Consider the following 24,309-nt stretch of genomic DNA (forward strand, 5'->3'; position numbering starts at 1 on the left):
TAAAGTTCAGATCTTTGTTTCTTCATATGATATTAAAACAACGACTGCATTTCTCACCATCATCACAAGTGAAATCTTGAATGGCAACATCCTGTATTGGGATTTCTTTTAGGAAGTATGGCTTCTGACAGCGAGGGTTCCCCGTTACGATGCGCTTCTTCCGTAACCACTCTCCAAGCCATGCTAAGTGGCAGTTGCAGTTGAAAGGATTGGCTAAGAGGTTTCTGATAAGCACGTGAGAATACAGTAGCTCAATTTCAAGTAAGGAAAGCATTTAAATAAACAGGTTTACATAATAATAAAGATAGGTCTTTTTTGGCAATAGAACTGGTCTAGGGAGAAATACCAGGATACTTTTCACTAACTCTCTCGTTTCCCCTTCTTACACAAGCACATTTGTATTTTCCGCACCACAAACAATGATGATGAAATTCTCCCTCTAAAAACCTTCATGCTCCATGAAAGTTTGGGATAGCAATTCTCGGTCTGAGCTGAGAAATCTGAAATGTCTTATTTAGAAATAATTCAGAGGTGTCACAGATCTGACTTGCTGTCAGGCTACCAACTCTCGATAATACAGTAATTTAATACAGAGACGAAGGCTGATTACTTGATATTATTAGCTTTAACCTGACAACAGCTCTTTCATTAATTTGCCTCCTTGAGATGTTCATCGTTTATTTGCTCCAGAGAATAGGTTTCCCATCTAAACTGACAGCTGAGTGGATTGCATGCCAGTTATAAAAATGAATCTACCTCTACAAGTCTCAGTGCTTTTGGCATCTCCCTATTTCGGCGCTGGCCTCCTGGCAATTTCGTTATTTATAAACATGCCATCTTTAATATGTGCAAATTAGTCACTCGGTGTAATGTGTCACACTTTAGTTCTCCTCTAGGAAATTCCTGAATAGGTACCAGACATCACATTTCTGAGCATCCTGACCCTTCTGTTTTTTAATTTGTTAAATGCAGAAGATTCTGTTATGACCCAAATGGATCTACCTCAGTGGCCACATCCTATAAATGGCGTCGGGAATGCAGACCTCAGACAGCTTTGAGGCTGCTGTACTGAAACAGTCAGCTTTATTTCACCAGGCCTTCTCTTTAAACAGCTGCTTGACAAGTGATATATGTCCTGTCACCTTCTCTCTATCCTTCACCTGCCTAATTTTGCATGTCAAGCTGCCAATAAAGGTACAGGAACACTGTCATTACAAATGCGGCAATCCTCTGCTGCACGATGGGAAGACCACAACCTCTAATGTTGCTTTTCTACCTGTGTAAGTATTTGGGGTTCAGGCACCCAGCTTTCTCTTGAAACACTCTCAAAGATTCACCCACTCACATTAACTTCAGGTGCATCAAAGAGCCCCATAACCATGTAAAGAAGAGTTGGTTTTTTTATACCCTGCTTTTCTCGATCTTTAGGTATCACAAAGCGGCTTACCATCACCTTCCTTTCCCCACAACAGACATCTTGTGAGGTAGGTGGGGCTGAGAGAGTTTGGAAAGAACTGTGACCAGCCCAAGGTCACCGAGCAGGCTTCATGTGGAGGAGTAGGGAATCAAACCTAGCTCTCCAGATTAGAATCCACTACTCCTAACCACTACACCATGCTGGCTGAACATATTTTGGTTTCTTTGGAGCAGCCACATTCAGTGTCAGAACTGATTTACTGTTACTATTTGTGTGACAGAAGAATTGAGGGAAATGCAGCTTCTCGCATCATAGTGGAGAAAAGGCTATACATGACCTTTTTTAGGAAGCAGTTACCAATCTACCCAACCAGTTACATAACTCTGTCCAAATATCTGAAAATGTAAGGCATGAAGTGTTGATGTATATCTCTGGCTTCCCTCAGCTAATCTTTGGATCTGGAACTATTGGCCATTATATATCTTCTCAGCCAGACAGCAGCTGTGGGGAACTCATTTCCTCAAGCATCGCTGGGCCCAATTCTGATTGGGATTGTGGTGTGGCAGAAGGGCCTCTTTCTTCCCCACCCCATGTAGTATTTTCCGGGGACAGGAAGGGTGTTATTTGGCCAATTGTGAGGTTGCATGTACACTATTCAGCGGCCCTTGGGGCTATTTCAGCTCAGGAAAACAGTGTGTGTGTGGGGAAGCCCCTCCTCCCTCAATGCCATGGTCCTACTCCTCATCAGGCCCTGCGGTGCTAGGGGAAATAAATTCGCTACAGCTGCTGCCTGGTTGTGGGGAAAGCAAGTTGTGTCAAGGAATCCCCAACCCATTAAAAAAGAAGAAGAAGGAGGAGGAGGAGAAGGAGAAGAAGAGTTGGTTTTTATATGCCGACTTTCTCTACCACTTAAGGGAGACTCAAACTGGCTTACAATCACCTTCCCTTCCCCTCCCCACAACAGACACCCTGTGAGGTGAGTGAGGCTGAGAGATTGTGACTTGCCCAAGGTCACCCAGCTGGCTTCGTGTGTAGGGGTGGGGAAACCAACCCAGTTCACCAGATTAGCCTCCGCCGCTCATGTGGAGGAGCGGGGGAATCAAACCCGGTTCTCCAGATCAGACTCCACCGCTCCAAACCACCACTCTTAACCACTACACCACACTAGCTCATACTGTGGGGTTTGGGCCTAACTCCTCACAGTAGGTATCCATTAGTACCTCACTTCCAACTTTGGCCCAGATTTTGTCCACTCTTGCTCTGCCTGTCATCCCTGCCATTTCATTGCCCCTAGCGCCTCAGAAAAACCAGCGGACTGCATGGGCTCTTATTTATGGGGCAGGATGGTCTGGATTTATTACCCAGATCATCTTCCCATTCCAGATGTCGCTATGTAGGCATATTTCCGTACTTGTGACTTAGAAGGCAGTTATGAGAACAGCATGGGAACTGGGGTGAGAAACAAAGTATCATTGCTCGCTGATTTTTGACTGAGCCTTGTCTAGTTTCTAAGGCTGCAATATTGTTGCTCAATGCATATGTTTACTCACATTAAGGCAATGGGCTTCCTCATTCACTCCCATAACGGGAGCACCTAAAAAAACACCCCCTTCCCCATTGTGCATGCTGTGCAGCCACCTAACACTGAAGGGAAAAGGGGAAGTATATAAAGAAAGACGCTCCACGAGAGTAGCCAAGCTCTTGTTCTTTGTAGGTCTGTGGGTTACACATGAGGTGCCCCAAACTCTCCTCAAAACACATGTGTGAACCTCTGCTGATTCCAACCAGAATAAAACCACCAAGAGGAAGCAGTGGCTGTACCTGGAATGTTGTTTACAGGCTACAGCTTTTCAAGGGAAGGTATTGCCACATATAAAAATGGTGTCATGTATCTCTTTAGCAGAAAAGCGAGCCAATGAATATTCAGCAGAGATGGTTCCAAAATCCACATTTTGCCCGTGTGCTAATTAATTGGATTTTCATTACATTATGAAAACTGCTGAATAATGTGCCTGGCTTTTTTCTTTGCTAGTGGAATCTTTGTGTTTTGCTGATTGTAAAATTATATTTTAAACAGCTGGTCTTTGTATTTCCCAAACAGACAGAAAGAATGAATGGATGTTCATACAAATGTTGACAAGTACGAAGAAAAACTTACAGCGTCGAGAGGGAATGGAGGGTGTCAAAGGCACCTGGCGCAATGGTAGTGATTTGGTTGTCGTATAAAGACAGCAGTCGGACAGAACTCAGGCCAGTGAAGCTATCGTTGCTCACACAGCTAATGCGATTGCTCCTTAGCATCCTGAGAGAAAAGAATGAACTGATTAGTTGGTTAGCCTGTGGAGCAGTCAACATCATACACAACTCTTTCTATATATCTATGTATCAACCTTTAATGGCATAGGAATTACAGCTGCAATCATTAAAAATAGTTGTATCCAGATAAAATACAGTTTATATGATAATGAAATCAATCAATCAATCATAACAACAATGAAATAGGTTTACACTTGGTTCCTCGAATCCTCAAAGCAGATAAAAGAAACTTTGCTGCCTCCTCTGTAATACAGGGGCACTGATCAGCCAGGCGGAAAGCCACTTTGTCATTTGCAGGGAGACAGACAATATCCTGCATCAGCGGATCAATGTAGGTTACCCGTAAGGGCACGTAGAAAGCACAATGAAGCAACACATGAGCCGCTGTTTCTGGTTGGTCCTGCAAGCACGGGCCTGTCCTATTACAGGTAGAGATGTTCTTAAATCTGCCTCAAACAATTTCAGTCAGGAGGATGTTCAGGCGAGTTAACATAAAAACCCGACGAAGTTGTGGAGATGTTAAGCAAGAAAAATAAGTTGGTAAAGCTGTGAAAGTAGACACCAGAAGGGAAAAAAGGTGTTCTGAATACCACAGTGGCGCGCATATGAAATCTTGAATTCAGAGAGCTTAGCAGATGCACTGCTATGATTTCCTTAAGGCTCCCTAAACCTTCTTAATAGTGAGAAGAGCTCATTAAGAGCTCACTTCTTGGACTCCAAGGAGCTCTTCTGGCACACTAAGAAAAGTTTCCTACAGGAGCTCAAACAATTGCTCACTACTGCACTGAGAAAAATTTTTTCCCTTTGTGTATAGGAGCACAGTTGTGTGCTGCTAACAAATGTGCTCCCATGACTAAAGTCAGCTGGATGCTGGAGAGCCTTTGGGAGAACCCACCCGAGCTCATATGCCTTCAGCCCTAAATTGTGAGATTGTGGAAGGCGGTTCTTTTTCTCCCTGTCAGTCGTCTCCACAGACCTTGGGGAGGAAAATAAGTGGTTTACAAAATTAATTTTTTGCCAAACTGCTCATCAGGAGTCCTGCAGAGGTGGCTCTGACCCAACGGCCAGGAGTCGAACTAACTGCAAAATCCAATCTAATCAGGCGTTACAATCATCCATAGTTTTACACTACCCCTCCCCCCATTCAACAGCTTTCTACTTCATGCCAGCTCCAAAAGTACATAAAATTATGGCCTATAGTATAGCTGATTATACAAGTATGCTGGGTGTATAGTTCTTTCTAGTACACCTGGTGGGAACAATCTTTCCAGATGGAGTAGTGCCATTCAATCATTTCAAAGGATCTTAGAAGCTATCAGCTCTGCCTGCTGAGACCACAACCAATTTGATCTGAAGTCTGTCTCTTGAACCAGGACTCAGTTGTGGTAGAGAAGGGCTGCTCTTCTTTCAATGGTTCTCACTCATTGGATTGAACCCAGAGAGCCTACCTGTGCTTTCTCATGAATAGGCACCTATATGAAAACTTCATGTGTTATTAGAATCATAGAGTCATAGAATCATAGAGTTGGAAGGGATCACCAGGGTCATCTAGTCCAACCCCCTGCACAATGCAGGAAATTCACAACTACTTTCCCCCACAGTGACTCCTACTCTATGCCCAGAAGATGGTCAAGATGCCCTCCCTCTCATGATCTGCCTAAGGTCATGGAATCAGCATTGCTGACAGACAGCCACCTAGCCTCTGCTCATTTTACTCATGGGAGTCAATTCCGAAGAGCACGTTTCCCTGTGTAAATTACAAAGCATGAAGTCACTCTAAGAATCAAGATGCCCAGAGGCAATAAGGCAGACTTCTGCTTTTTATTCAAGCCCTTTCATGTCTGCAAAGGGCTGTCAAGTCACAGCCGACTTATGGCAATCCAGTAGGGGTTTCAAGGAAAGAGATTTAACTGAGGTGGTTTGCCATTGCCTGCCTCTTCCTAGAGACCCTGGTATTTCTTGGTGGTCTCCCATCCAAGTACTAACCAGGGCCGACCCTGCTTAGCTTCTGAGATCTGACAGATCAGGCTTGCCTGGGCCATCCAGGTCAGCAAGCCCTTTAAGATGAAGGCAACCCCCCCAAAAAAAACGAAAGATGCAAAATATGTCTCTCAACATCCAGCTCCAAAGAACTTGGCAGTTCAGTGCTTTTCCAGCTGATTAAGAGACCAAGGGGCAGCTACCCAAATTTCCTTTCCCCTTGAACAACTCTTGTTTGAGTTTCCATTCCCACAGCTACAGTTCCTTAGCCTAATCCATTCTTCCAAACGCTGTTTATTGTATGGAGGGATACTAGGTTTGACTTGGCTGATGATCAGAAGCGGATTTCCACACTGCAGCGATGGTAATCTCAAGACTTGTTGCCTCTATGTTGCAGCTGATGTGTTTGCTGTGTGCCTGCGTCAATAAGGCCCAGGAAAAACAGCACATTTTCACTGCAGCCAGGAAGGGGAGGGAACCGGCTTGTTACCAGAAGTTGCCAACAAATAGGAAGGCAGATTTTTTAAAAATGCTGTTGATATTTTCTCCGCTGAAAATCACACCACTTCCTCTTCTCCCAGCAGCTGGAGTATAAAGAATAACACAATCCATTCCAAAGAAAGATGGGACAGTGTAGACTGTCCAATATCCATGTCCCTGGAAAAGGTGGTTATGCAAACAGAAACTAGCACTGATGACGTTATAGTGTTATGCATGATATAGTATACGTGTTACAGGTTGAGTATCCCTTATCCGGACTGCTTGGGACCAGAAGTGGTCCGTATTTTGGATCTTTCGGTATTTTGGAATATTTGCATATACATAATGGTGAGATACCTTGGGGATGGGACCCAAGTCTAAACACAAAATTCATTTATGTTTTATATACATTTTAAGCACATAGTCTGAGTGTAATTTTAAACAATATTTTTAATCATTTTGAGTAAATGTAACCATCAGAAAGCAAATTGGCATGCTGCTGAGGGCCTGTGAGTAATGCATGCACACTGGCTGAAAAACTCTGGTTTTCACATCAGTCAGGATATCGGATGTCCGGATAAGGGATACTAATCCTGTATATAGTGAATGAGTGTATGCGTGTACATCTGTTTGTAAGAAAAAGTCAACATACATCCACTGTACAAATCAAATAGGGGACCAGCGACATGAGGTGAGTAATTCAGCAGCCACATGATGCGTCAGAAGCTATGGTCTTCTGCTAATTAGCTGATCCAAACTACAGCCCAAAGCCATTGTGGTTCAGCACAGCCTAGGAAGGTCCAACCCTCCCCCCCGCCGCCCTGAGAAAAGAGACAGGGAATCTGATCAGTGCCATCAAGTTTGAGGTACACCTGCCCTTTTTTCAGCCTGATAGTGTCTGCTGGGACTCAGCACAGTGCAATATATACATAGAGGGAGCGGCAGGGAATGATGACACATGAACACATTGTCCCGAGTTGGAGGCCTGAGGCCGGGACTCTGCCCACCCTCCGGGACGGATGCCAACAGCCCGGGAGGACCCAAGCTGCCCACTGCGAAACCCCACTAACCTGGCCAGCTGGGAAGCTGGGAAGTGACAGGCGGCATCGGGCGAGGCCGGGAGGACGTGGGGGTGCATCCTGGCCCGACGAGGGAACAGGGGGTGGCAGTTGGGCCAAGGCGCAGAGGGAGAGGCGTGGAGGCCGAGAGGGCCTCTGCTGCAGCCATGGCCGGGGAGACCATGGAGGTTGGCCTCGCTGCCTCCAACGCCCAGAGGAAGGGGGTGGGGCTTGGCACCTGGCTGCCCGCGGCGTCGCAAAATGTCACCACCCGACATGGAGGGGAGAGCAGGGTTGAAAAGCCAAGCCCCGGGAAGGGAGAAGGAAGGTAGGGTGACCGGGTGTGAGAGAGGAGATCTGTGGCTGAGTGCTGACAGCACGGCCCAGATGGGGGATAGACAAGTGGGACGAGCACGACACTGAGGGGAAGGACGGGGGGAGGAGCCCTAAATGCCCTCGGAGGGCTGGGCTAGAGGGAGGAGTACCGGGGAAACAGGCCCATAAAGGCAGAATGGGGGCAGAGGCCGAGGAGGAAGGAGGCTAAGGTGTGCTAAGCAGCTGCTGTAACACCTTATGCCAGGAGAGAAAGAGGAGAAAATGGTTCAAAGCTTTCATTCTCTAATTCTGAGGCCTGTGAAGCTAATGCCTGCTGAGGCCAGGGGCCAAGGTGGACCCGCCAATGATAGGGTGCGCTGTGTCAGGGTGCCACACACATGAAGCTGCCTTATACCCTTGGTCCATCATTGTCTACTCAGACTGGCAGCGGCTCTCCAGGATCAGAGGCTGAGGTCTTTCACATCACCTACTTGCCTAGTCCCTTGAACTGGAGATGCCAGGGATTGAACCTGGGACTTTCTGCATGCCAATCAGATACTCTACCACTGAGCCACGGCCCTGTCATTTACATCAAACAATTCCTTTCTTGCTGGCCCATGAGGTTCCTAACAGACATACTGCTCGGTTCCACTGGAAATAATGGTTTGGCATAATCAAACCATGTGAGGTGAAAGCTGTATTGTTATACCAAGCCCCTATGGGTTTTGCCATAAAAGCTTCGTTGGGGGGGGGGGATCTATAAAAACATAATTTTACATTACATGCAAATAATAAAAAGCCCCCAGAAGAAAAATTATTACACACTATTAAAAGTTAATTAAAAAGAAGGAATAAAATTAAACCAAAAAACCAGACATATATTAATTAGAATGTAGAATGAAATGCATAGTCTATACATTGGACATGAAGCAAGACAACACCTTTGTATCATCTAGCATTACATATAGCATTTATATAGCATTTTAAAAATTCGAAAGTGCAAGCTCTGGGCAAGCTGTACAACAACTGGGGGTGGGTGGGAGACTAACAGGCCTTAAGTACTGTTATGTAGAAAACGATTGTGATGGAACTGAACAAGGGAAGGGAGGGCTCAAGCCTTCCCTCTCTACAGTTTTCCTAACTTGAAACAGCCCCAGGGAGCTGAGATTTGCCCCTTTAGGGAAACACACGGGAACTGGGTACACACGGGTACATGTATGTTTTCCCCAGTGGGGCAAACAGTGGCTTCCTTGGGCCATTTCAGGTCAGGAGAACCACATGCAGGGAAAAGCTGAGCTCTGCCCTCTCCTCCTGCCAAAGTCCCTGTTGCCCTTGTACCTGATTTTTAGAAAGAAAAAAGATATTTGCTGCAAGGCCCATTCATCAGATTCCCATCATCACATGGTAGGGTTGCCAGCTCCAGGATGGGAAATACCTGAAGATTTCGGGGGTGGAGCCTGAGGAGGGCAGGGTTTAGCGATGGGAGGGACTTCAATAGAGCATAATGCCATAGAGTCCAATTGCCAAAGTGGCCATTTTCTCCAGGGGAACTGATCTCTGTTGCCTGGACATCAGTTGTAATAGTGGGAGATCTCCACCCACAACCTGGAGGTTGGCAACCCTATCACATGGTGATATAAATCCCACATTGATGCAGGTTCTGGTCCCCCATTTTAATTGTAAAGGGAACGCCCCTCTTTCAGGGCTCTTTCTTACAAACAGATGCATGTATGTACATGTACTCAGTGTAATAAGGGTCTTTCTTAGCACCTCTTCAACAACAACAACAACAACAACAACAAAATATCAGCAAGTGGCTTCCTGTAGAAAACATAGACCTTTGGGTGGCTGTTGGGCTAGCTATGAACAGCATGGTATTCTAGTTTTTGCTGTTTTTTTATGTCCAAAATACAGCATTTAAAATTCATTTGGAAGCTTCTGACCCCCTTCCCGAACCCACTTAATTATTAGATACTGAGTCTTTTGATTGCAGAAGTGTTTGGTTTTGGAACAAAGTGTCATGAGCCATTCTGAGCCCACAGGATAACAATCAAAAGAACAAATAAATACATGTCCTAAAGTAGACACCATCTGTACCGGTTCCAGTGTTATTCAGATTAGAGATGTAAAAATGGATTAAAAAACCCTTTCGCCCTTCTAGGATTGTTAAAAGAAAGTTTCCAGGGGGAATCTGGCCATTCTAGGGAGCACAGGAAAAACCTCAAATGAAATATATTCTCTTCCAGAATAAATTCAATGCTTTTAAAGACAAGGTTTTACTCACTGAAAATGTGTAATATGAATATGTTTATGTAAGACAACCTACAGCATTAGATAATAGTCATTCCTAAGGATACTGTACATATAGCCAACATATTTTCAAGGTTATGCTCAAATGTAACTAATTTTATCCACCATTAATAATCTGCAATGTGTGTGCAGATAATTAAGTATGAAATAGTTCGATGTTTTCAGTGTTATAATGTTTATCTTTTTATCCAAATATGTTGTTAGACATGTTAGATTGTGGCTAGACAGGACTTCTGTCCAAATAATTTGTGTTTTTCCTAATGTCAACAGTTATTTTTTCTTTGTCTCTCAGATGTGAAAAATTAAGATACAGGTGCTAAAGGTAACACAGGGTGAAGCAGACAGCAGCGCTCTCTCTCTCTCTCTCTCTCTCTCTCTCTCTGTAACAGGCATATTCATATACAGTTTTACTTTTAACAGGATTTGTATATTTTAAATTTCACCAATATGCCAAATAGTATAATTTTCTGTGCTGAATTATAAATGATGCTGCTAAATAAAATAAATTGAGTCATAATTGGAAAACATTACATATGTTTTAACATTACATATTTTTCCAGTTTTTTCTCCCCCCCACCCCCCCAAAAAAGAATTCCTAGGAAAAGATCATTTTGTTCATGGTTTCAAAATCTGAAGTAGTTTGAATCTCTGATTCAAATAGCTATTGTATTGGGAAGGGGGAAATGATAAAAAACATTGCATTCAAGTTTGCCTCAGAGTTAAAGAACAGATGGAAGGACATGTGCAAACCTCCATTCAAGGAGAGCCAAAAATCCAGAGCCACATCTGGTCTACATCCCACTTCCACCCTTGTGAACAGAATTGGCTTCATTTATTATACACCAAAGGCTTACACAAAATCTCTAAACCAGTAACTACAGAGATTAACTGCAAGTAGACCACATACATGATTAATGTATTTACACTACGTACATGAGAAGGGCTAAAACAAAGCTCACGTCTAGGCTATTCCCCACCCCTTAACAGAAAATTTACAAGACTGCAAATAAAAGATGCCCAAACATAGAAAGTGGGAAAGAAAAATATATAGACTAGAAAAATATATATAGAGAGAGACACTGTCCTTCAGTGTTACTCCTCTGAAGAGGCCTGCCACAGCTGCTGGCGAAACGTCAGGAAAGAAAATACCAAGACCATGGTCACACAGCCCGGATAACCTACGAGAACCAATGAACTCTGACCGTGAAAGCCTTCGACAATATATAAACTAGACTTACAATGTTTTCAGACTTTCTAGTCCTTTCAACATTTTGTGCCGGACGTTCTCTAGCCGGTTGCTGGTGAGCAGCAGCTCGTTTACACCAGACGCACCTTCAAATGCTCCTTCTTCAATATCTGTGATTTTGTTATTGCTCAGATTTCTGTTGCATATTCATGGGACCGAGGGTTAAAAGGAAAAAAATATTGTGGAAATATTTTTAAAACATACAAAAGGCAAGATTGGGCTCTGTTCTAACAACAACATTTCAAGACAGCACTGTTAAGTTTATTTATTTATTTATTTGGTTCATTTTTTTACCCCAGCCTTTCTTCCCAATGGGAAGCAAAATTAGCTAACGTCATTCTTCTGCCCTCCATTTTACCCTCACAACCACCCTGTGAGGTAGGTCAGGCTGAGATTGTGTGACTGGCTCAGCATGATTCCATGGCAGAGTGGGGATAATAAGCTAGGTCTTCCAGAACTCTGTCCTACACTCTAACCAAAGGCAGCCAGTGTGGTGTAGTGGTTAAGACAGGTGGACTCTAATCTGCAGAGCTGGGTTTGATTCCCCATTCTTCCTCATGAGTGGCGGACTCTAATCTAGTGAACTGGGTTGGTTTCCCCACTCCTCCACATGAAGCCAGCTTCCATTGAATTCTGATGGCATTTAAATGCTTTGCTATTGTGAATCCCATGGATTCGGCATTTTGGACAGCATCTTCCAGGGCCGTCACAGGCAATCCTCATTTGGCTGCCCTGGAAAGACCCTGTTGCTGATTTTTCACCCCCGGTAGATGTGAACAACACAATACAATATGATAATAATACCTTGTGCCAATACATTGTAATTGATAGTTACAGGCTGGGGATTTTTACAAATCTGAAGATCTGTACATTTATATAAAAGAGAGTTCTTTTTCATTACAGTTATTCCTGCTTTAAAAGGTTTTTTTCCCATGTAACTTTTAACAACTAGCTTCCAAACTTTCTTTGGAATAAGAAATGCAGTGAAATTAATTGGAACACATGGGATACCAAAGCAACAAACTCACTCTCACCCACCCTCCTCCATGAAAGTTTAATGAAGGATAAAGTGAAAAGCATACTTCAAATGTGATCCAAGAAGCAGGACCCGCATTTTCAGGGCAAAAGCTAGGGGAGGCTATGAAAGGTCTGGCGGCCCCTTTTTGTTTTTGGTTTTTTTGCGGCTTCAACGGCTCCATCCCTGCTATAGCCAGAGGTCACAGCTGTCCAAAACAGACTGCAAAGTGCCAAAACTGCACAGCAAAAATATCATTACTGACTGTGGGAAAGTTGGCATCAGTGGGGAAGTTGGCAGCCTCCATCTCCCTTAAGTACCTTTGCTGGTCTCCTATGGAACATGTTTCCCAAAACCAAATCACACCGTCAAAAGGAGCAAGTTGCCAATACAAGAAGATAACATACAAACTTACATTTTACGCAACTGAGGAAGCTTCTTAAAGATCCCCGTAGCCTCCAACACTGTGAATTCATTGTTGTTGAGTCGCCTGTATGAGTGGCATGCACACACACACACATATGCTGGGGTTAATGTTAAATGGTCCGGTGATTGTGGGGAAAAAAACCTTGGCAATTGTATATATTCTCATGAAGGTGTGCATAAAAATACACAGTGTGGTCAAGAGAGTTTTGCACAATGCTTTACTGAGAAGGTTAACAGTTGCTAGAGAACATAAAGTGATTGCAGATGTTTCACCAATGTTAATACTGATAAAATAATAACAATAATAACAATAACAATTATAGTCCCTAGAACCCTCAGCCTCTTAACAACAACAACAACAACAACAACAACTATTATTATTATTAAGAGGCTGGGGGTTCTAGGGACTATACAGTAGTTTAAAAACATACATAAGGCTCTGACGTCTGGTTTACATTTTAATATTTCCAGAAAAATGAAACTATTCATTTACTTCTTTTATACCCTACCTTTCTCCCGAAAATGGCTTACATTATTCTCCTCTCCTCCATTTTATCCTCACAGCAACCGTGTGAGATTGTTTAGGCTGAAAGTGTGTGTCTGGCCCAAGGTCATCCAGCAAGCTTCAATGGCAGAGTGGAGATTTGAACCAGGGTCTCCCAGATCTTGCCCGACACTCTAACCACTACACCACACTGGCTCTACATTACGCAAGGGAATTAAACATAAGAAGAGAACCAAACCAATGGGCCATCCAGTTTAGCACCCTATTTCCCACAACAGCCAATCAGATACCCCATAAGGTCCAGAAACAGGAGCACAGAGGCTAATGTGCCCCTTGTTGCTGCCTTCCAGCAACTGGACCTCGGGGATATACTGCCTTTTAACATGAAGGTTGCATTTACCCCTTGAAGCCAATAGTCATTAAAAGGCTTGGTTGCCAAACCACAGAAGGACTTGTCCTCTCGTCCCATGACAGTTTCCTCAGAAGCCTTTGGTGAGGGGCCTTGTTGAAAGCTTTTTGAAAGTACGCATCTACTGACTCAACTTTATCTCCGCGGTTATTAATACGCTCATTTAACTTCAAATGGCTCATGAAGCAGCACCTCCCTTTGCAGAAGTAATGCTGATTTTTTCAGCATGACTTATTCCTTTATATGCTTAATAACTCTATATTCAGTCATGGTTTCTACTAATTAGTGCATAAGAGATATTAGGCTAATGGGCCTGTAATTTCCTAATCTTTTTAAAGAAATGGGTGGTATTTTTTCTACTTTCACGTCCTCAGGCAGGGAGATTAATTTTAGTGACTTTACATGTTATTGCTTTACAAATTCATATTTGAGTTCCTTAAGAACCTTTTAGAATATGTCACCTGTCTCCAGTGACTTGTTAGCTTGCCCTTTGTCCACCCACTCTACAACAGGGATGTTGAACTCATTTGTTACGAGAGCCAGATATGACATAAATGTCACTTGGTTGGGCAGGGTCATGCTTCGCCAGCCCAGACTGGGAGTGGGGGAGGTGGCTGACTCGGCTGGTGACCGGCAGCGGGGTTGCCAACCCAAATCGGGACTGGTGTGTGTGTGATTGCCTTGGCTGGCGACTCCACAGCGGGTTCGCCAGCCTAGATCAAGACTGGTGTGTGTGTGACTACCTCGGCTGGTGATCCCGCAGTGGGCTTGCCAGCTCAAATTGGGACTGGGGGGATATGTGACTGCCTCGGCTGGTGACCCCGCAGTGGGTTCACCAGCCCGGATTGGGACAGGGGGGTGACTGCCTTGGCTGGCTCGCGGGCTGGATAAGAGGTCTCAAGGGGCTGGATCTGGCCCTTGGGCCATATGTTTTACACCCCTGCTCTAGAACTTTAACTCTGAAACCCTGTTTGATTCACTTCTTCAAACACCACCCAGCACCTCAAAAGGAAGGGAAGGGCAGAATAGAACAACAGAGGCTCAAGGCATTCAGGCATTGCTTAAAAAGAGTTTGGTAGGCAGAGCCTCCACATATATATTTTAACCTAGCTCTGGAATAATGCATTCTCTGACATCATACATGACCCAACAGTGGGTGAAATTGTCACTTGTGTGTCCTCACTGTGTTGGTTTTTTTTAATCCTTTTCAGCACGTGTTTTGTTCCCTCTAGTGGTTGCTTTGATATTTCATCACTGTATTTCTGGATTATTTATGAGCACTTTTAAAAGTATGGGAATGTATGGGAGAAGACAGTTCTTCAGAAACCCCAGTCCCAAGTAGGGCTGTGCAAAAAAAAAAAAAAAAAAAAGAATTTGGTAAATTTTGGGTTCAGGTTTATCGGACTCTATTTTTTTCGGGAAACCTGAAATAAGTCGAATACCCATTCTGGTAAATGGGTATTCTGGCTTTTTTTAGGGTTCCCCCCAAAACAAATTGGGTTGATTTTTGCCTATGGGATTTTTTCGAAGTTCCTGTGGGGGCATTGTCAGAGGTAGAGTTTCCAAATTGTCAGGGTAGCTGCAAGAGACTCTCCTTGCATGAACCCCGAAATGTGGTAAAGTTTGGTAAAATTCAAAATGTTTTTCTATGGAGAAGGGGGTGATCCCTTCGAGGGCCCATAACATTGGACCCCCTAACCCAAACTTTACCAAACTTTGGGATTCATGCAAGGAGACTACCTTGCAGCTACCCTGAAAATTTGGTGACTCTGCCTTTAAAAATACCCCCCAGAGCTCCTAAAAATAGTTCCAATAGAGAAAAGCCTTGGGGAAGCCGAAGGCCGAATCCCTATTTGGCTGATTCGGCAATCGGCTATCCTGCTTAGACTTTATTCTCTATTTCAATATTCAGCCCAAAAAAATCTGGAAAAAGCCGAAATGCCTTTATTGGGGTTTATTTTCGGGTCAGTAAACCCGATATGCACAGCCCTAGCCCCCAAGCCATGTAGGGCTTTAAAGGTCAAATCCAACACCTTGAATTGGGCTTGAGAGTGGATGAGAAAGCAGTGTTATTCCTTTAATATTGGGGTCATATGATCCCAGTAACTAGCCCTGACCAGCTGTCTAGGCTCCGCATTCTGCTCTAGCTGCAGCCTCCGAACAATCTTCAAAGGCTGCCTTAAGTCAAGCGCATTACAATAGTCCAGTCTAGATGTAACTAATAAACCACTATGGCTAGATTAGATTGAGCCAGGAATGGGCGCAACTGGCGCACCAGCTGAAGCTGAGCAAAAGCACTCCAGACCACAGCAGCCACCTGATTTTCTAAAGCGTCCACCGTGACTAGAAGCACCCAAGCTGTGTTCCTGACTTTTCAAGGAGAACGTTATGCCATTCAAGACAGGGGAGCTCTCCAGTCCCAGGCCTGCCTTGCGACTAATCCAGAGCACCTCTGTCTTGTCAGAATTAAGTTTCAGCTCGTTCACCCTCATCCAGCCCACTACTTACTTCAAATAATTCTAGCAAATGTAAATGCAGAAAGAAAATATAAGTAGCTGTAATCCAGAGCTTCTTTTATCATTTAACAATGTGGTGTTTTCTACATTAATACCTGATGGGTTTCCTCATTTGGAAAGGCTCTTCCAACACAGTCCCAGGGCTTGCATTTTCCTGCTGCCCTCGCCCACTAATGCTTGAGAAGAAGTGATTCACTAATGGAATGGTCACTGTTACAAAGCATACTTGCTTTCTGGTGGAACTTCATTCCCAAGGTGGAAAAGGGTTAATCCACTAGGGACTAGCAAATGGATGGTTCAACCATCTGCAAAGCTATGTTTTTTTGACACTTGCAACTGTATTTTATCAATCCACTGTTATGGACTTTCATTTATAAGACACATAGAGCATATGGGAGCATACAGAACAGATGAATGTGTAGGATTTTCCTATTTGAAATCCTTGGTAAGCCTCATAAAAATCCATTTAGAGGCTTGAGACTCTTTTATTTCATTCAAGAAATAGATCTGAGTTGTCTTTTGCCTTCACAGAAACATTACTGCAGTCCTTCTAATTAAAACTGTGACGACCTTGAGAAATGCCTTTGGATGCCAAGTCTTTGGTCAGAAGACTGATTAGTCAACTTGAAGCTGGAAGTTAGCACAGCAAAGTGTGCACAGTAAAATATCCAAAGAAAGCTTTATTGAGGATATTGGGATGGTATTGGTTTTATACATTATAGGGATTTAATAGAATATTGGTATACTCATTTTTACCAGCGTGGTGTAGTGGTTTTCAATCTCAATTTCAAAACTTTTAATGGCATAAAAAACAAAGAGAATGGTGTAGTGGTTAAGAGCAGTGGGCTCTAATCTGGAGAACCGGATTTGATTCCCACTCCTCCACATGAAGCCTGCTGAGTGACCTTGGGCCAGTCACAGTTCTCTCCGAACTCTCTCTGCCCCACCTACCTCACAAGGTGCTTGTTGTGAGGAGGGGAAGGCAATTGTTAGCCACTTTGAGACTCATTACGGTAGAGAAAAGCAGGGTATAAAAACCAACTCTTCGTCTTGTTTTCTTTTTTTAGAAGTCACAAAAAAATTCAGAAAGGCCGAATCCATCCATTGACACCAGCTCCCAGAAGGGAGATAAAAAAATTTTTCTCTCCCTTCTGAAACTTACTTTTTGAGGAGGGAGGGAAATCAGTAGCAAGGAGGCCTGGCAACTGTGGAAGCCTCATGCTTAAACTCCGACTTCCAGGCAGCTATGGAGGCTGAGGAGACTGCAATGCCTCCAGTAGATTATTGTTTTCAGTTCCACCTTGCTCAATCTACTGGGTCAGGAGAAACTGAAAACAACTAGCCTGTATCCTACCATTCTTTTGTTAGAGGAAGCCTTCAAATCGCCAGAGCAGAGAGGTAGGATACTAGTCATAGTTTCCATGCTTCCTGGTGGCAAGACATATTATTGAGGCCATTTGACTGAGGCCTCCACCACCACACAAAGCTATTCTAATGCCATCCTTTCACTGAAAGGGTAAATTTGGGTAGTAAAACAGGGAGTGCCAACTTTTTAAATGTTCTATATTACCTAGCTTGCTGGGGGTAAAGTGGGGGAAGGCGATGGCAAACCACCCCGTAAACAAAGTCTGCCTTGTAAACGTCGAGGTGTGATGTCACCCCATGGGTCAGTAATGACCCAGTGCTTACCTTTTTATATTAGCATTTTAAAATACTTTTCTTCCCCTTTTTCTTAATTGTTTAGTGCAAATTAAGCTTTAAAAATCCAAAACACATGAGCTGCAGCCTCATAAGGTCTATAATGAGCATTCCCAAATCATCATGTAAGGAACACTATTTACAATGATCATTGTGCTGGTGGTAATTCCCACTTAGGGTGCCTCTGTGGACTCCAGACTTACAGTTCGGCTGTATACTGAGGAATATGATCAGGAAGTTTGGTAAACTTTTGATTGGAGCAGTCAACGGTTGTCCCTTCACAGCGACATTTTTCAGGGCAAGCCAGGTCTGCGAAACAATCTCCACTAAGTTTGGATCTATAGTCTTCTGTGCCTGTGGATACAAAAAAGAAATCAAAATAATAAAGTCCACTGAGAGAGCAATGAAATTATTTTCTTGCAAAAGAAAAGAAAAGAAAAGAAAAGGAACAGACCAGCAGTACACACATACAAGTAATCAGGGGAAAGGCTCGGTAAATTTCATGATAACAAAAGAACACTGAGGTTTGAGAGAGGGTTAAATTTCAGAGGGCTTGAAATTTGCTGGGTGGGGGGGGAATTCATACGGTGGGATAACATTAACTGCTTGAGCTTTTCACAGCCATACTTCCTGCTGATTTAAGTTGTCAGCCAATCTATTCCATTTTACAGCTAAACACACAAAACACCACTAATTCTTGTTCAAGGTATCTTTTTCCCTGTTTCAGGATTAAGTAGATCCTTGCATCCCATTTCATTACCCTTCTTCCTCCCTCCCTTTTATTTCACTGTCCACAACCCTCTCCATAATCTCAGTACCATAAAATTTAAAGCCCTGTTTTCTTCTTCAATTTTTTTTTTTTAGAAGTGTATAATCTTGATTTAAGCCTCAGCAGCCTGCCATGCTGTAGAAAGCTGCGTGACGTTCCGTGGTGCTTGACAGAACCATGTTTTACTCATACCTCGCAACCACATGGTTAGATCAAGCACAACAGAAAATCTCGCTAAGTTATCACAACTTCATCCACTTAGGCCAAGGAAAAGCAGCCAAAGGAGAGAGAGAGAGAGAGGAAAGGAGCGTGCGGAAGTAGGAAAACTGTTGACGGATTGGCTTGGAATTCTTCTTACAGAATGTCCACACTCCCACTGCAACACCAAGGAATTGGAAACGAGACAAAAAGGGAACGCAGGAAGAAAGAGGTCTTCATCATCCCTCACAAGTTACAGAACAGAAGTAACGTTCTATACAGGAAGAAACATCTAGAAAGGACCTTGGGGGTAGGTGATAGGGGAGGAAAAAGAAAGAAAAAGACTGGTGAGTTCTTCTCGGGCAGAAGGTGCAAAGGACTGAAACTGGAAGGGACATTAAGGATTAGGAAGGATTCCGTTGTTTAGTTCACACACTGCACTTTACTTACAGCCCAAATGGTGAACTCCTGAAACAGGAAAGACAGCCAAAGAAGGAAAGAAAGATAGAGTGATCGCAGTGAAGATAAAAACCACAATGCTCATCCTTGCTAGCTTTCTGCTTAGGATTGCCAGTTCTGAGTGGAGAAACACCTGGAGATGCTGGGGGTGAAGCCTGAGGAGGGCGGGGTTTGGGGAGGGACCTCAGAGAGGTATAATTCTATGATTCTATAATCCTACAATGCCATAGAGTCCACCTTCCAGAGTAACGATTTCCTCCAGGTGAACTGATCTCTGTTGCCCGAAGATCAGTTGTAACAGTGCGGGATCTCCAGTCACCACCTGGAGGCTGGCAACCCTATCTCTGCTAGGGTTTGGGTAACCTCCAGTCTCCCTCAAGGCCATTCCCACACTCCCAACTGAAATCAATGAAACTGGGCTTTGCTCTCCATTTCCTTGATTATATGATATCCAGAGCATAATTTATCCCTTGGGGGACCCTATTTGGGTGGAAAGGTGGCACAGAAACATTTTAAATAAATAGTTTCTTAGAAGTAGCAAAGTAAAACAAAAGCATAAAACATACTGTGAGGCCATATAGTATGATGCTCTCATTTGCATTCTTCAATAGTTCACCAGACATAATATAATTTGAGGCTTCTGTTACCTTACTGACAGCCCATTCCTGAGGATTGGGCTGAAAGTGGAGTGGAGGCCACGTCACCCCGCTGCCAGCATCACGGCCCTCTTATCACAGAGTAAGAGGCACTGATGCTGGCAGCGGGGGCAGTTCCGTCGGCGCCTGTGCACTGCAGAGCTGCACAGTACTCCTCCGAAGCCGCAGCCTCTCCGGGACCTAAATCCCGGAAGAGAAATGTGGTGCCGGTGGAGGGGGGGGCGTTCCCAGGGCAGAGCTGACTGTAGTCAGTTTCTTAGGCCCCTCCAGCCCGGGAATGCCCCATCCAGCAACAGCCTTGCTGCACCAGGTTTTTCTTGGTGCAGTATTACTGTTTTCAGTGGGGCTATTTTCCCCATTTTCTATTTTTTTGTTTTTTAAAAGGCCTTTTTTAAAAGAAAAAGAAGAACAAGAACAAGAAGAAGAGTTAGTTTTTATATGCCGACTTTCTCTACCACTTAAGGGAGAATCAAACCGGCTTACAATCACCTTGTGAGGTAGGTGGGGCTGAGAGAGCTGTGACTAGCCCAAGGTCACCCAGCAGGCTTCATGTGTAGGAGTGGGGAAACAAATCCAGTTTATCAGATCAGCCTCCGCCGCTTATGTGGAGGAGTGGGGAATCAAACCTGGTTCTCCAGATCAGACTCCACCACTCCAAACCACCACTCTTAACCACTACACCACACTGGCTCTCTTTTAGCCTTGCAGCCATTGCCTGCACCTGCGAAGCAACCATGATTGTCCTTGGTGGTCTCCTATCCAAAGACTAAGCAGGGCTGACCCTGATTAGCTTCCAAGATCTGATGAGATCAGGCTAGCCTGGGCCCTCCAGGTCAGGGCTCCACTGTCTTAGACCAGAATATCTGTGCACAAGATTGACACCGTCAACTCTTTTCATTTTAGTATTTGGGTGAACCTGCAGGTTTTATCAAGTAACTTCCAATTCACAAGTTATATTCTTTCCAATTTTTAGCTGATGCAGAAGAATAACACAGGGATCCCACATGAGGACAGCTCCCTGAGATTCCTGTACTCTTAGACCCTTCATGTCTGCCCGTTAAAAGGTAAAGGTAGTCACCTGTGCAAGCACTGGATTATTACTGACCCATGTAGTGACATCACATCCCGACGTTTACTAGTCAGACTACATTTTACCGGGTGGTTTGCCTTTGCTTTCCCCAGTTGTCTACACTTTACCTCCAGCAAGCTGGGTATTCATTTTACCCACCTCAGAAGGATGGAAAGTTAAGTCAACCTTGAGCCAGCTACCTGAAACCGACTTCCGTCGGGATTGAACTCAGGTCGTGAGCAGAGCTTTGGACTGCGGTACTGCAGCTTACCACTCTGCACCATGGGGCTCTTATGTCTGCCCGTTTGTGAAATCCAAATATTATTCTTTTCACATTACCCTTTTTCTATGGTGCATACAATACAAACGTAAGAATGTAAGAAGTGCCTGCAGAATCAGACCCAGTGGTCCATCTAGTCCAGCCTCCTGGTTCACCCAGTGGCCCTGGAGGTCCACACAAACAGGATACAGAGGACAAGGCTTTCCCCTGCTGCTGCTGCCTCCCAGCACTGGTATCCAGAGTTTTGCTGCCTCTGTAGATGGAAGCTTCCTTCCACCACCATGGCGAGTAGCCATTGATGTCGCTCTCCTCCATAAATCTATCTACCCCCCCCCCCCTTTTAAAGCCTTCTATGCTCATGTCCATCACATCCTCCACTGGGACTGAATTCCACCATTTAATTACTTATCGAATAAAGAAGTATTACCTTTGAGTGCCATGCCTGTTAAAAAAATGTGCAACCCTAAACAGTGTTATACCTTTCTAAGCCCACAGACTTCAATGGACTAAGAAGGGCATAATGCTGTTTAGGATTGCAATGTAAAACTGTATACTCAAGAATAGGGAATCGCCAGTTGCGAATTTTGTTCCTTCTACCCTTGGCTTGTATTATGAAAAGGGCTTACAAAAAATTCACAATTCCTCCAACCTAAAAACTGTGTTATTTTACAGTCAAAAGCGTCAAAAGAGACTGAGTTAAACACGCCAATATAAAAGGCTGTAGCCGAGACGGATCGATAGATCACAACACTACCTGTAGTTCTTGAAAGAACAATTTGTACCAATGGCACTCAATTATTCCAGTGGGTTTTCTAGACAGCAAATTATAATTGATTTTTTTTTGTCAGTTCATGCATATGCTGTTCAATCGAAAGCTTCGTTAGACTTTTGAGTACTTTAGCCAATCAATTATGTATCACCAGTTAGGGATATCATAATGTAAGTGTATGAATCTATTGGTTTGGGGTCCCCCCATTAAGAAAGTACTGCAGTCTTTTGTCAATGGCAAAGGGGACAAAAGAAAGCTGTTTCAAAGAGCTAGAAGGCAATTTCAATCATCCATGTGGAATATGTCGAGAGAATTAGTATAGCTTGAAGTGAGATATGAGTGTGTTAACTTTTTAAAATCTCTCCCTCTTTATCAAGCATATTTTCACCTGAGATACCTACAGCCACTGGATGCTTTTGCAAAGGACATGAACATAGTTTTTGCTTGGCATTTGTGTGTGTGCGTGTGTGTGATGTCACAAACACAGGGATCAAAGGTCACAAGTGAGCAAGCAACAGTACAGACAGTCAGCAGGAAACCGTGAGTTTGGTGCATAAAAGCAAAGCAAGAACAGGTATTCCCTTTGAAAGGGTCTTTGGAGTATAGTAGCTCTTTGATCATAGTCAGATTCTCTTCATTTAAAAGCAGCTCGGGAGCTACATTTTAAACAACAAGATTAGGAGAAAAGTGAGTAGGATAAGCAAAGTGGAGAGAGAGAGAGATCTCTAAACAGCTGGTGCAACCTAGCTAGAGTGAATCAAGTCCCACTTGGACAGCCTTTGTGCTCATGGGTGAGTTGGATCTCAAGAGCTGCATGCATAGCCCAAGTAGAACTACAAACTAAAGCTATTTTAGGAGGTTTTCATTAGCGTCAAAATGCATGCATTGGTTCTATGCTTTTGGCAAAATGGGAGAAAGGAGCCTGTAGTTAGTTTACTGTACAGCCAAACCTACCTGGAATGAAATACTGTTCTTTAGCTAAATAAAAAAGAGAAAAAATAGAATATGTACCTGAATGTCAGCAAGTAAAGAATTAATTCTATTAGACTTGAGAACAATCTATGGTTAATTGCAGGTAATTACGGGTAGGGGGATGGGCTTTCAAAGCAACTGCTGATACAAGCATGGCTAGACACAAATGTACTTCGGGCCGAGATTATCCAACCCCCCCCTCGCTTTGACTGAATTAATGGTATAATACAACATGCACTGGGTACAGCTGGACACCAGATGAGAGAGGTTAGGCTGCAGAAACATGTAAGGAGGAAATGGAGTAAGATTAGAAAAAAAGCAAACAGGACATTTCAGATTGATATAAGGTTCCCTGTGTAATATGAATGTCATGTTTTCACATTTGGTTATGTTTTGAAGATTTTGCTCATATTCCAGATTGGGCTTTTGTTTTTCTTTCTTTCTTTTTTTGCTTTTAAAGAAGGTGACTGACAAGAGGAATACCTCACACCGCGTATTCAACTCCTTGCCCCACATTTTGTGCCTGGCACAAACTGCACAAACTATGGGAGCATCATGGCATCAAACGGTTCTGTTTGGGCCAGAAATGCTACAAAGGCTAAACGATTCAAGCTAAAAAAACCCGAGTTTCGCTTTTTGTTAAGAGCATCGGCGACTGCTTTTTATATGTGGAGGGAGAGGGGAGGGAAAGAAAAGGAGCGGTCAAACTACGGAAATTACCTGAACAGCGAAATTTCTTGCTTTTGATCTGGCCAATCCTTTTGTTTGCAAGACGGCGGGGGCTGGTGCAGCGAGCACCGCTGGTTTCAATGGGGTTTGTGTGGAGATAATCCGCCAGCCACTTCAGATGGCAGTCACAAATAAATGGGTTCTGAGCCAAATGCCTTTCACAAATAAAAAAGAAAAGAACGCTTTTACATGTTTGTGGTTGGTCTCTGCAGTTCCCAAAGTTTTCCCCTGTCTATTTGGGAACAGACCCCCACCCCCCAAAAGCCTGAAGCACATGGCAACCGATGGAGAATTCTAATACATACAGGGTCTGAATTGCTCGAAGTGGGGAAAAGGTGCCCTTTGCAATGGTCTGCAGCTTATTATCGTACAGAGACAGGAGGTTCAAGTTGTGGAGGTCTTGAAAAGCATCAACTCGCAGGCAATTTATCTTGTTAGCGTTTAACAATCTGCGAAACCAAAGACAATGACAACACAGATTAAGAGTTGGTTTACTGCTTCTGAAGCATCAGCGGTTTGAAAAACTTTATTTTATAGAGTTCCCAGAATTATACGAGTTGCTAAGGCACCATAAAATACATCTGTACCCAACATATGCCATCTTTCTTAAAGCTTCAATATTAGGTGTGCAATGAATGCACATAGAGAATTGCACGGGCAAAGGAAATGAGCAACATTACTATTACACCATTTTTACATGTTAAATTACCTAATCCC

At 43.7% G+C, this 24,309-nt stretch overlaps 1 protein-coding gene across 3 annotated transcripts in view; it reads right to left on the reverse strand.

Moving 5' to 3' along the window:
• Positions 1–24,309, reverse strand: part of SLIT2 (slit guidance ligand 2) — a 353,730-nt gene that overhangs the window by 60,152 nt on the left and 269,269 nt on the right. For 2 of the 3 annotated variants that reach the window (XM_056855202.1, XM_056855201.1), the window contains exons 12-19: positions 23,898–24,041; positions 23,584–23,747; positions 22,846–22,869; positions 17,895–18,045; positions 12,553–12,627; positions 11,115–11,258; positions 3,576–3,719; positions 58–224 (exon numbers count right to left, since the gene is read on the reverse strand). In XM_056855202.1, the coding sequence (XP_056711180.1) occupies positions 58–224; positions 3,576–3,719; positions 11,115–11,258; positions 12,553–12,627; positions 17,895–18,045; positions 22,846–22,869; positions 23,584–23,747; positions 23,898–24,041 (1,013 nt within the window). The remainder of the gene's footprint in view (positions 1–57; positions 225–3,575; positions 3,720–11,114; positions 11,259–12,552; positions 12,628–17,894; positions 18,046–22,845; positions 22,870–23,583; positions 23,748–23,897; positions 24,042–24,309) is intronic. The other variant, XM_056855205.1, reaches the window with a different exon arrangement.

This window comes from Euleptes europaea, chromosome 9 (assembly GCF_029931775.1).
Source record: "Euleptes europaea isolate rEulEur1 chromosome 9, rEulEur1.hap1, whole genome shotgun sequence".
Classification (NCBI taxonomy): domain Eukaryota; kingdom Metazoa; phylum Chordata; class Lepidosauria; order Squamata; family Sphaerodactylidae; genus Euleptes; species Euleptes europaea.